General features: G+C 40.7%; 1 protein-coding gene and 1 pseudogene across 1 annotated transcript in view; both read left to right on the top strand.

Moving 5' to 3' along the window:
* Positions 1–13200, top strand: part of CARMIL1 (capping protein regulator and myosin 1 linker 1) — a 341373-nt gene that overhangs the window by 155272 nt on the left and 172901 nt on the right. Inside the window, exon 5 of the mRNA XM_023209724.3 lies at positions 3026–3147. Coding sequence (XP_023065492.1) covers positions 3026–3147 — 122 coding nt within the window. The remainder of the gene's footprint in view (positions 1–3025; positions 3148–13200) is intronic.
* Positions 2827–2943, top strand: LOC111541170 (annotated as a pseudogene).

The following is a 13200-nucleotide window of genomic DNA, read 5'->3' as shown; positions in this document are numbered from 1 at the left end:
CCCAGCTACTCAGAGGCTGAGGAGAAGAATGGCGTGAACCCAGGAGGTAAAACGTGCTGCCCTTAAAGTTCAATCAGGTTGGCTGGGCGCGGTGGCTCAAGCCTGTAATCCCAGCACTTTGGGAGGCCGAGACGGGCGGATCACGAGGTCAGGAGATCGAAACCATCCTGGCTAACACTGTGAAACCCCGTCTCTACTAAAAAAAATACAAAAAACTAGCCGGGCGAGGTGGTGGACGCCTGTAGTCCCAGCTACTCCGGAGGCTGAGGCGGGAGAATGGCGTAAACCCGGGAGGCGGAGCTTGCAGTGAGCTGAGATCCGGCCACTGCACTCCAGCCCCGGCGACAGAGCGAGACTCCGTCTCAAAAAAAAAAAAAAAAAAAAAAAAAAAGTTTAATCAGGTTGTTTGACCTTAAAAAAGGCAGTAGAGTGGGGTGGGAAATTTGAATCATACATAAGTTATTATGGCTTATGTCTCTGATTATTATTTTAAATGTATATTAGATATCATGGGTTATATCCTGCTAGGTGTCTAAGGAAAATGTGTTTCAAACATTCTGTTCCTCCCCAGCTGAAGTGGCAGGGAAAAGAGTATTTGATAGGAAACTCTTTTTTCCTTTTTTTGATGAGGTGACTTATTGTGTTGGTTTCACCTCCATCACTTTGTTGCAGTCTTTACATTATGCAAAGGTGGTGACATCTTACACAGGGTTCTGTGAGTGCTTGCTTGTAAGGTAGAATTGAAGGCCTCATTTCTTCCTCCACCTGTCACCCTTTTTTCTTCTCTGTCATTCTATTCAAGCCTGTGCAATTAAAGATGATTAGGTGTTAAGATTAAGTGGAATTAGAATAAGCTAATTACTAATTACTCGCACCCAAACTGTGAACTGAATAGATGCGCTAGATGTGAAGAATGTAAAAGTACCCCTGTAGTGACAAATATAATTACCCATGGTGGGAAGATTGGGGGTGGGGTGCAGAGCATGGACACAATGGCAAATCAAAAGTGTCTGGCTTTTAAAAACATGCGTATGCACAGATGATGTGCATATGAAAATTATGAGCCTAATTGCACTAAGTAGATTTAGTCTTACTTAAAACATCTTATAGACTACTGGGTTGTTTAGTCTCCAGGTACAATAATGCTTGGTGCCTTTTGCAAGAGGAATATCTCTTGAACCAGCTTTTAGAAGACAAATGGAGCCTTTGCCTGGAGAATTTTAAAGGCTTTGCCTTTCATTTCTTGAGGAAGGTGCTGAAAAATAGGAATTTTAATTTTTTTTAAGTTCAACTAACTAGCACAGAAGTGGTATTTATTAAATACTTATTGACAGATTCTTCTGGAGGTATTTATGAAAAAGTGACATCTTAAACATGTACATTATTTATTTCCTTTGATCTCATCATTTTGGTATACCTTGCATTACTTTTCCTTTTAACATGCATATGTTGAAATACTTACATTATTATCATTTTCGGTTTGGGCTAATTTTAGGAAAGTCTAAGGCAAAATCTAAAAACTGCATTGCACATTATAAACAGTGTTCTCCATCATATTTTTGTATAGATAAAGTAAGAACAGGAAGTAAATGTGTGAGGATATTTTGATGAAGTGATAATCTAAGAGGATTGAATTTTATGGGAATTTTTTGTGGGGTGGGAAGATGGGGTTTTGCTACGTTGCCTGGACTGGTCTTGAACTTCTAGGGTCAAGCGATCCTCCTGCCTCAGCCCCCTGAGTTTCTGGGATTACAGGCATGCACCACCACACCCAGTTTACATGAATGTTTTTGAGATTAAATAAAATGGCATCTTTTTTTAAGTGGCTGAAGTTCTTCTTATTTGTAATGGGTACATCTTCAACTTCTTGCCCCTTTTGTGACCTGCCCTCCTTTTCACAAGTTAATTTATACTTATTTAGAGGACTAGCTGTCTGAGTCTCAGCATTTTTTGACATGTATTTTGGACATCTCCAGCAATTAATTACAGGAATGAGTCTTAGCCTGACACTAAACCTAACACCAAACATTTTATTAACGTGTTACCTTAATATTCCAAGTATCCAAGTATCCTCTCTTCTTTTCTTTTTTCTTTTTTCTTTTTTTTTAAGACAGGGTCTTGCTCTGTCATCAGGCTGGAGGACAGTGGCACGATCTCAGCTCACTGCAACCTCCACCTCCTGGGTTCAAGTGATTCTCATGCCTCAGCCTCCTGAGTAGCTGGGATTACAGGCACGCATCTCCACACCCAGCTAATTTTTTTTTTTTTTTTTAAGTAGAGACAGGGTTTCACCATGTTGGCCAGGATGGTCTCGATCTCTTGACCTTGTGATCCGCCTGCCTCGGCCTCCCAAAGTGCTGGGATTATAGGTGTGAGCTCACGACCGCACCCTGCCGATCGAAACTTTTAAAAGCATTTCTCTTTTGCTCCCAGGAGCAAAAGGTTTTAACATTTTATTTAAGCATATTATAAGGTTTCTTGTTTTTAAAATGTGTGTGTGTGTGTTTTAAAGGTAGCTTTTAGATTGCCCATGGGTACTCACAGAAAGATATAGCCATACTTATACTGCATAGCAGGGATATAAAAACTTGGTAATACTGCAGCTCAGGACAAAATCTTGGTAAAAGGAGAGTCATGTTTGAATGTGGGAATTCAGTTTCTATCATATGGGAGTCTATTTGAATCTGCCAGCTTGGCCCTTGGAAACACTTGCTTCAGTTTCTAGATGTTTCTGACAATACTTACACCCGCTACCCAAACACTTCTTTGAGTCTTAAATTAAGTGCGTCATTTTAAGGAAGTGCTTCTTGAAAAGCTAATACTGTGATTCTTTTGTAGTTCATGAGCGTGATGGTTGGGTGTTCATGCACGTATGTGAGATGTGCTACCCTCGAACCTTGTTAAAAAACAGCTAATATTATATTACTATATATCTGTGTGACTATGTGGTTTACAATATTGAAAATAATTTAAAACAGAAGGAACTGGACTCATTCTTAAGAAGTGTCCCACCCGGTTCTTGCAGATGGTTGTGGAAACTGAGAAGTGCAACATCTCCATGAAGATGGCGTCGCCCGAGGACGTGAGTGAGGTGCTGGCTCACATAGGCACCTGCCTGAGGAAGATATTTCCTGGCCTCTCTCCAGTGTGAGTTTCCCTGGGCAGGGTGAGGAGAGCAAGTAACCTGTTCTTCCTCAAAACGGAAGATACAACAATGCTTTCTTTTTACCCCTTCACTTAGTTCCTTTCTCAGACTTTCTCCTCCTCTTAAACATTAAATATCAAAACCCTTACTCAAAACCCTTGTGTTTTGGTCTGAGGATTTCTACAGGACTGTGTCTTATTCTTCAAAGAGCTTGAGTGATGAAGGGATTTGGCAATCCTTTAACTTCACATAAGACTAAAACAGTAACCTTTTAATGTAATTCCAGATTTACACGAGTGTGAATTTTACTCACAGCTTATTACCAGAGTGCCAGGGGCTGCATACTTTGTATAGTGGCACCAAGTATAATGTGGATGAAAAGAGAGAGGGCTTTATTTTCTTTGCTTTTTTATTTTCAGTAACAAGAAACCTAAAAATGTTGAATGTAAAAATCCCCCTTTTTCATTGTCCTCTTAGTGTTCTGAAATACCCATTAGGCATATTAGTAAATTTTGTTCATCCATGCCCTCATATTTTTTGTTAAGCTTTTAAAGTCAGGATTATGGGCTTAGATACCTGAGTTTGTAGTTGGGGGGTGTGTAGGTTGCTGGGATGCAGGAATTAGATTGACTGAGGTAAAAGGCAGAGAGATGCTTATGTCTGAAAGCTCCCTAAAATAATAGTTATAGTCAAAATACCCTCCTGAAAGAAGAACAGGATTCACAGATGGCAGAGAATTTCCCTCCCATTGCTCTCCCAGAAGGCAGAGTGTATACAGGGAAGGGCTGGAGGCCCCTTGTAGACATGTGTAGCATGGTAACTGTGTTTCTTGCATGGTGGAGGTGGGAGGGGAATTTTGGGAACAGTTGCCCTTCATAGAACATGCTCCTCCTGCAATGCCTTGCCTGCAAGTTGAGGGACAAAGAAGCAGGAAAACCTAGACTTTTAGTCATTTAAACCTTATGGATGACTAAAAGTGGCTCAGTGGGGACAGACACTCCCTTTCAAGCTCTTTGGCCTTAAGAGGCCTGCTCAGTTCCCTTCACAGCCCTTCGCAGGCCTCTCTCTCTTCCCCACGTGGTGGGAGGTGAACGCACCAGAATGGAAGGCTGGCCCTGTGCTTGCTGGTTGTTCACCTTGGACTCCTTCCTTCCTGAAGCTTAAGTCTTGTGGTTCTCTGATTATCAGGGTAGCTGGTTGCTGGGGGAGCTAAGTGTCCCTAGCCTCCATTTCAGTGGAGTGGAGAGGGTGAGCTGGGACTGCCCTCTGACTCCTGCTTGGCTAGAATTTCAGGTATTAGGTGTCTTCAAGGCAAGCTCTCCTGGTCTCTAATCACACACACGGGCAGTTCTGGAGAAGAAGTGTGGACAGCAGTGGGTGGTAGGATGAGGTAAGAAGTGAATCCATGGTGGCGATGGGAATTGCCAAGAAGCAAAACTTTCTTAGGAATGGTTTTGACATCATCCTTAAAGCCAACAGAGAACTAGCTAGGGTAATCATGAGTTAACAATAGCTACAACCCATTTTCCTTAAACTACATTTCAGTAATGCGACTTTGTACATGTGTTTCTTTATAATGTGCTCGCTTCCTTCTAAATTAACACTGATGAAATAAAAAAAATTATTAAGCACCACCTTACTTGGCAAGAGCTTATAATACCCTGGACTTCAAAGACACTTCAGAGCAATATTTAGAATCTCTATTTTCTTTAAAAGGCAGCCTTATTTGTTTAGTATTGTAGGATTTTCAGAGAAATTAACCATTTTTATTTTTAGTTTGGATTCTTCCATTTTTTTTTCTTCCCAGAGAACATTGAGTAAGAATAGTATTTTCACTTATAGCTTCCATTTAACTTCTTGTGAAAATCTTCAGGCAAATATTAAACAAGTATTAATCACCTCTGTTTCTAGGAAGAAAGTTCCCATGTGTATGTTGATTTCTAAATCTATGACCTCTGCTGTACCCAGGTCTTCATCCCCACTTACCAGCTGCCTGTTGGGCATCTCCACAAGGATAGCCCCAGGCACCTCACACTCACTATGTCCCGTGCTGGACTCCTCACTTTCCCCCCTAAAAATTGCTTGTATTCTGTATTTGTATCTCAATTAATGGCATTGTCATTCACATAGTCTCACAAGTTAAAAGCTGAGCCATGTTCATCTCTTGGTCCTTATTGTCATATTCGATTGGTTGCTAAGCTTTTAAACATATTATCTTAATATCTGATGGTCTGATTCTTTCTCCTTGTTTTCATTTCCACTGCCATAGTCACTTTCTCCCTTGCATCTTTCTAGTTAGTCTCCCTGCTTCTAGTTCTTCTCTTGCAAGTGATCCTTCATACTGTCATCAGAGTTATCTTTTTATAATTCAAACAGTATCTGTTCTTTGCCTAAGCTCTCAAATGGCTGGCTTTCCTGCTAAAATGTAAATTGTATAGCCTGACTCAGAATACCACTGTTTTCCTCTTCCTGAACACAATCAGGCTGTCTCATATTTTCAGCACCACTATCATAGCTCTAATCCTGACAAATTCCAAAAGATTTAACTCAGGTATCCTCTCATCTGTAGAGAGTCTTTATTCATGTTTCCAAAGAACTTTGGATCATTTCCTGCACTAGTACACATCATACTGTGTTGTAAATGCTTGTTCATACACTTAAATATTCCATGAGTGTTATTGAGTTTCTACTATATGCTAGGCATAGTGCTAAGTGTTAAGGTCCAGCAGTGAACATGGTCCCTGCCCACATGGAACTTACATTTTAACTTGGGAAACAAATGCTCCAAAGAGGGAAATAAATAAATCAAGTAACAGTACCTTTGAGTAAGTGCTATGAGAGTAATAGATGGGGCTAATATAAAGAATAAACTTCTGTCTCCTAAGGCCTCCCTGTGGCCATGGTAACTTCAACAGACCTAGTGGAAGAGAAGGTGCCTGCCCTGTAAAAGGAGGGCAAAGAATATTATCTTCCCAGGGCTTTTGTTCATGCTATTTCTCCTGCCTAGAAAGGGGTTGGTATCTCTGAGGAACTGAAAGATATCCACTTTGGCTGGGGCGTAATGAAGAACAAGGTTGGGAAGGAGTGAGTAATGATGCAAGAGGGGGCTAGCACCAGCGTTGGTGATATAGATGAAGTTGATGTAGAGCCTTGTGGGAAAGAGGTTGGGATTTAGGAGTATTTTCCTTGGAAGCCACTGTAACATTTTAGGGGTGGGAGATGAATCTTTAGATAGTTTATGAAGATCTTTTGTTTGTTTGTTTGTTTTCTGCTAAAGAGAATAGACTGGTGGCAGGGCAAGAGTAGAAGTAGAAAGCTAATTTGGACATTTGTAGTAATCTAGGCAAGAGATGACTGTGGCCAGGAGAAAGGTAGCAGCATTAGGGATTAAGATAGAGAGAGTAGATGTAAGCTTTATTTTAGATGCAGGAGTTGCTGATGGATTAGGTAAGTGTGGGTAAGGGCAGTGAGGAAAGAAAGAGAAGAAAAATAAGGATGGCTTCTCAGATTCTTGTTTAATAACTGGGTGACCAATATGACAGCGAGACAGAGAAGGCCTGGGGTAGGTGGGGGACAAGTTTTTTCTGGGGGGTGGGATCGGTAGCCATTCTGTTTTAGGTATGTAGAATTTGAGATCTATTTGTGTAGGACCTACAAGACCTCCATAGACCTCTCCTCCAAGCTCCATCTAGATGAGGCTATAAGGTAGGCAAATATGTGAGGTTGGGGCTTGGAGGAGAGGTCTGGAGATGGAGCAAGGTGAGTGCCATGAGTACAAGATGGTCTTCACTGCATGGCTGTTGATTATGTCACTTGGAGAAAGATGTGCAGACGAGGCATACTTGGAATGAGCTCAACACTTAGAGATCAGGTAAACTAGGAAGAGCCACAAATGGAGTTGGGTAAGGACTGGCTGTCAAGGTAGGAAGAAGACTAGTGAAAAACCAGGGCCTGGGAAGGAGTGGTGGCTCTGCAGAATGATGCTGGGGCTGAACAAACTGCAGGCAGAGAGGTGTCCAGTGGGTTGGTGACATGGATAACACAGGCACCTTGATGAGAGCAGGTCTAGGGGTCTGGTTGGGAGGGGCAGACTGCTGTGGTTGAGGGATGAACTCAGAAGTGAGAAAGTGGATGTGGCATGTATGGACAACTTCATAGAGAAGATCAGCTATCAAGGGGAACTGACAAATTGGATGTAGCTAGTGCACTCTGAGGGATTACAGGGGATTTCTGTTTGTGTTTAAAATGGGAGACAAAAGCATATGCTTAAACCATATGGCTGTAATGAGGGAAATGATCAGTAGAAAGAGAGATTTGTTGCTGGAGACTGCCCTAATAAATAAATAAATCAGCAATATCCTTGAGAAAGTGAGAGGCACGGTACAAAACACACCTGTTTTTCCTTCTAGGCTGGGAGCTGCTTAAACAAAGACCATGTTTTTATTAATCTTAAATCCCTAGTTCTTGGCACATAGTAGGTACTAACTGAGGTTTTGGATGAGCACGTACACTTCACACTTACTCCATGCCCAGTACCTTGTTGGATGATGTACCACGGGGCATACCACAGTGGCCCTGCCTTCAAACCATGAACTCATTAGCTGAGGTAACCTGAAGCAGATGAGACAGGAGATGACTGGGTGTAAGTGGGAGATGAATGAGCACAGGCTGGCTTTGCAGAGGAGATTTACTGCAAATGGATGGAGAGAAATCAGAGGAGAGAGTAGGGAAAGGAAGGCAATTCACATGAAGAGACCAGTCGGAGAGAAGGTGCAGATTAAAATTTGGAAAATACCTTGTCAGAGAATTAAATTACCTAAATGTATTTATTTGCTTTCCTCTTTCCTACCCAACACACACAATTAGCTTGTCATAATAAGCCTAATATTTTGTGGTTTCTATGTTATACCTTTACTCTTGAAGTTCCTTAGATTGCATTACATGATTTTGGCAGAAGAAACATATAATTTTATTGGTTTTGGTTGTTGTGACTAGAGAGGGTGGAGAAATGGGTAACCATATCTTTTCTCCTACATTCCCAGTATGCCTTAAGTCCAAGCTATCAGTCAGGGGAATATTTGCTTTATATAAATAATACACAATAGAACATGCAAAACAAAATGTATTTCCAGTAATGTCATATATTCCACTCATGATAAACTGGAGAATATGAAACTATATTTAGAATCCTTAGACCTTGTATGACTCGTTTATCCCATCAAATTTGTTTTCTGAGCCTGTCATGGGGACCCTCATCTCCTTCCTTGCTTTGGGCACTTCTGGTGGTGATTGATGAACAGAAAAGGGTCTCATGAGGAGGTATTAGGAACTAGGTGAATCAGGGGGAGTTAGAGCCCAGAAGATTCTCAGTTTGGGTAATCAGTTATTGAATAGTCTATGAATGACTCTGTATAAATGAACTTATAACTCCAAAGATCTGAATTTCTGATTTTACCCATATATAATTCTGAAAATAACATCCATCATCCAAATCAAATGTATGAAAATATACAGTGTGGGCAACATAGTGAGATCTCATTTTTACTAAGAAATTTTAAAAACTAGCTGGGTGTGGTGGTGCATGCCTATAGTCCCAACTAATGGGAGGATCACTTGAGCCCAGGAGTTTGAACTTGCAGTGAGCTGTGCTCACACCACTACCCTCCAGCCTGGGTGACAGAGTAAGACCCCATCTCAAAACACACAAACATATATATGGGTGTCTGTGTGTGTGTGTGTGTGTGTGTGTGTGTGTGTGTGTGTATGTAATCAGCTCTTATAGTCAAGAGAATGCAGGTTGGAAAAAAATGAAGGATTTAAATTAAAAGTTGTAGTATTTACATGTCATATTTTCTCCCCATCTCCTGTCTCCAAATATGTTAGGATGTTTCTCTCTCCCTCTCTCCTTCCCTTCTAAGATGACATTTTCTCCTCATTAAATATGGAAAGTTTAATTCAAAATATAGAGAACATGTAAAGTATAAAGAAGAATTAAGTTAAATTTAAAAATCACCCCAACTCAAATCACTGTTATCATGTGTTTTGTTAACTTTCCAATCTTTGCTATAGATTGTCCTTGGAGGCCTCACCTCTCAGACAGTGACAGCCCTACGGGTTGAACTAGGGAAGGGGTTAGAGCCTCAGTGTTGTCATCTGTTTTCTCAGGGTTGTCTGTGATGGCAGTTCTCTTCAGGAAGTTGTTCTGTGTTACAGCCTTCAGCTTTTCTACTGTCAAGAACCTTGACTGTTCTCCAAAACAAAGCTAGATTTTTTTTTTTAGTATTAAATGATATTGTTAATACAGGTATGAGGTATGAAAATGTGAGGTTATTATGGAGAAAGCTGATGAAATAGGAGTTTATATATAAACAAGAGAAAGGTGGTTGCTGTGTTTTGGTAGTCTCTTCAGTTTGCAAAGCAGTAGGTAGCCTTTTGTTGTGGTGTGGCTTGCAGCAGTAAAGCATGTGCCATTCTGGAGACAGTTGCCATGTTGCATAGGCTGAGCATTGGAATTGAATTTTAAATCAATTAGTGTAAGTACATTAAAATATAATTTTTTGTTTCAATAGTTTATCATGAGATTTGCATGGAGAGTTGGTGTGTTTGTTATCTAGTTTGCTATTTCTTGCTGCCACATATAACTATTTTCTGAGTCTTGTGCAAATCAAATGCATATAGTGCAAATGCTGCATCAGCGCTAGTGCTGCCTGCTTGTGAGAGACATGTCTTGCTTAGGTTTTGTTTTGGGATTTTGGTTTACCTTTTGTGGTGCTTATTTGGACAACAAATCCTCTGTCTTTCTGTCTGTGTAACACTGTGTGTGTGTGTGTGTGTGTGAGCTGGTGCCCAGTAATAAATACAGTGTTGTGTGTGTGTGTGTGTGTGTGTGTGTGTGTGAGCTGGCGCCCAGTAATAAATACAGTGTTGGGGCTTCTTGCTCTCATTTAACTACAGGCAGAAAACAACTTCTATAGAGTGGATTCTCCTCTCACTCATTATTTGTATGCACAGTGTCAGCATAGATAAGAAACAGTTCCCACCTTCTGGAAATTTAGTTCTTACAACTTTATCTCTTACGGAAATGAATAAACTTGTTTCATGAGACTCCTTTAGCTCCTGAAATCTCAGTTAAAAAAGAAAAATGAGAACTGTAAAGAAGCGGAGCTACTTGAAAAGGCCCCGCCGGACATGTTGGCAGGTTGGTTTGCACAGATGTCTGCCCTAGCTGCTGCCTCCCTTAGTCTCTGATTGATTTCCCCTTAACCCTGAGTGTGAATGTCCACTGTTGTTTTTCGAGTAAAACTGAGGCTCTGGTTTCCAAATCTACCATCAAGATTAATTTCTTTCTTTTGGTAATTGTAGACTGACAGCTTCCTGTTTTTAATCCCACCAGCTTCCGGTCAAAGATTTTTGCCATATTTTCTTCCTGTGTTTGAGTAGCTAAACCACGTATGTATCATCAAAAGAGCATGATCTGCAGTTTTATGGAGACAAAGCAAGAATTTTAAAAGAGAAATGTGATCCTAGATGAGGTCAGACAGAAGTCCAGCTTTCTGTGTCCAAGGTTTACCTAATTGAGTTGAATAATGGCTGAATTTACTTCTGACAGCCTTGCTGTTTTTTTGCATGACATCTGCTTCATTGTCTTGATGTAGACAGAATATAATGCCATTAAAATGCCAGATGATGGTTTTGAACCAAGATGAACCATTCCAAATTGCCAGATTCTATAATATTGCTTTAATTATAATGTCTTCTCAAACATGGTTACCCCAAGTTATTAAAATAATGCTTGTTAATCACAGGTTCCTTTGGGTAAAATAGACAAAAATCTTGCTACACTTGTAGATCTTGTGCGTTTACACGGAATTTGAAGAAATTAATGACATCTAACATGAATTAGGTAAACAGGCATACCTTAGAGATACCACGGGTTTGGTTCCAGACCATTGCAGTAAAGTGAGTCAAGAACTTTTTGGTTTCTCAGTGCATATAAAAGTTGTGTTTACTAAAGTATGCAATAGCATTATGTCTAGAAGAATATATATACTTTAAAAATACTTTGTTGCTAAAAAATGCTAGCAGTCACCCGAGCCTTCAGTGAATTGTAACGTTTTTGCTGGAGAAGGTTTTGCTTGTGTCCATGCTGATAGCTGCTGTGACTATCAGGGTGGTGGTTGCTAAGGGTTGGGGTGGCTGTGGCAATTTCTTTTTTCTTTTTTTTTTTTTTTTTGAGACGGAGGTTTCCTCTCGTTGCTCAGGCTAGAGTGCAATGGCACGATCTCGGCTCAGTGCAACCTCTGCCTCCTGGGTTCAAGCTGTTCTCCGGCCTCAGCCTCGCAAGCAGCTGGGATTACAGCTTGTCCTTTGAAGCTTTGAAGCCTGAGATTGACTTCTCCCTAGCTAAGAAAGTCCTGGATGACATCTTCTTCCAATAGGAGGCTCTTTCATCTACATGGAAAATCAGTTGTTTAGTGTAGCCATCTTCATCAATGATCTTAGCTGTATCTTCTGGATAACTTATTTCAGCTTCTTCATCAGCACTTGCTGCTTCATCTTGTACTTTTATGTTACGGAGACAACTTATTTCCTTAAACCTCATGAACCAACCTTTGGTAGCTTCCAACTTCAGCTTCCTGCCCTCTCTCAGCCTTCATAGAACTGAAGAGAGTTAAAGCCTTGTTCTGGATTAGGCTTTGGCATAGGGAATGTTTCATTCCAGACCACTAAAACTTTCTGCATCTCGGGAATAAAGCTGTTTCACTTTCTCATCATTCACATGTTCATGGAAGTAGCGCTTTTAACTTCCTTAAATAACTTTTCCTTTGCATTTGCAATTTTGCTAATTTTTTGTCACAAAAGGCCTAACTTTCAGCCTGTCTTGGCTTTCCATGTGCCTTTCTCACTAAGCTTAATTGTTTCTAGCTTTTGATTTGAAGTGAAGAGATGTGCGACTCTTCCTTTCACTTGAACACTTAGAGGCCATTGCAGGGTTATTAATTGGCCTAAATTTCAATATTGTGTCTCAAGTAATAGGGGGGCTTGGTGAAAGGGAGAGAGAGAGGAATGGTTGTCAGTGGAGCAGTGAGATCACACACACTTTTAAGTAGCTAAGTTTGCTGTCTTATATGGGTGTGATTCATGGTCCTCCAAAATAGTTGCAGTAGTAACATCAAGGATCACTGATCACATCACCAAAACGGATATAATAATAATGAAAATGTTCGAGATATTGCGAGAATTACCAGAATGTGGCACAGAGACAGGAAGTGAGCACATGCTGTTGGAAAAATGGCGCTGACAGATTCGCTTAATTCAGGGTTGCTACAAAGCTTCAATTGGCAAAAAATGCAATACCCGTGAGGCACTCACAATACCTGTGAGTATAAATAAAATGAGGTATGTCGGAACCTGATTATGCCTTAGTCATAAAACTTACAAAGAAGTAGGAGGAATATTTTCCATGCTGACAGAATGTGTGTACTTAAATGATTTGATACGTATTTGAGGTTTTCTCCAGGAGTAGAGCCCAACCAGGCAACCTCTCAGGCCCTAGCATATTTTATCTGGAATCCATCCATTCAATCAGAAAATGTAAATAACAGGGAACATTTTCTTCCAGTCTCAAGAAGAGCTCTTTCAATCACAAGGTGATTGAAATTCATAAGAATGACTGAGAGCATTGTATGTAGTAGAGTGCCTTGAAATCATTAAAGATGAAACTATATTCAATATGAGTTAATATATTTATTTCACCACCTCTCACCCATGTCCTGTCATGGTTCTGGGTGACTGACACCCTGACACCCTTCCTCACAGCTCATGGCCCCTTCACCTCTACCCTACTTCCACTTGCTTTTGTGGCCACATGATCTCGTCATCTCCTGGAACAGCTTATTCCATGGTGAAAAAGCAGTTTAGCCCTCCGCGTCTGACTACAGCCTTTCACTTCTTCTCCCCTGGAAGTACCAGTATTTGGACTTTTTCAAGGCCTCCAGACTGGGGATGGCTTGGCTTTCTCTTCTTCTGCCACCCCTGTCCTGCCTTCCTGTCCG

The sequence above is a fragment of the Piliocolobus tephrosceles genome, chromosome 5, assembly GCF_002776525.5.
Source record: "Piliocolobus tephrosceles isolate RC106 chromosome 5, ASM277652v3, whole genome shotgun sequence".
Classification (NCBI taxonomy): domain Eukaryota; kingdom Metazoa; phylum Chordata; class Mammalia; order Primates; family Cercopithecidae; genus Piliocolobus; species Piliocolobus tephrosceles.
The sequence above is the reverse complement of the archived record's forward strand: the minus strand, read 5'-3'. Positions and strand labels throughout refer to the sequence as shown.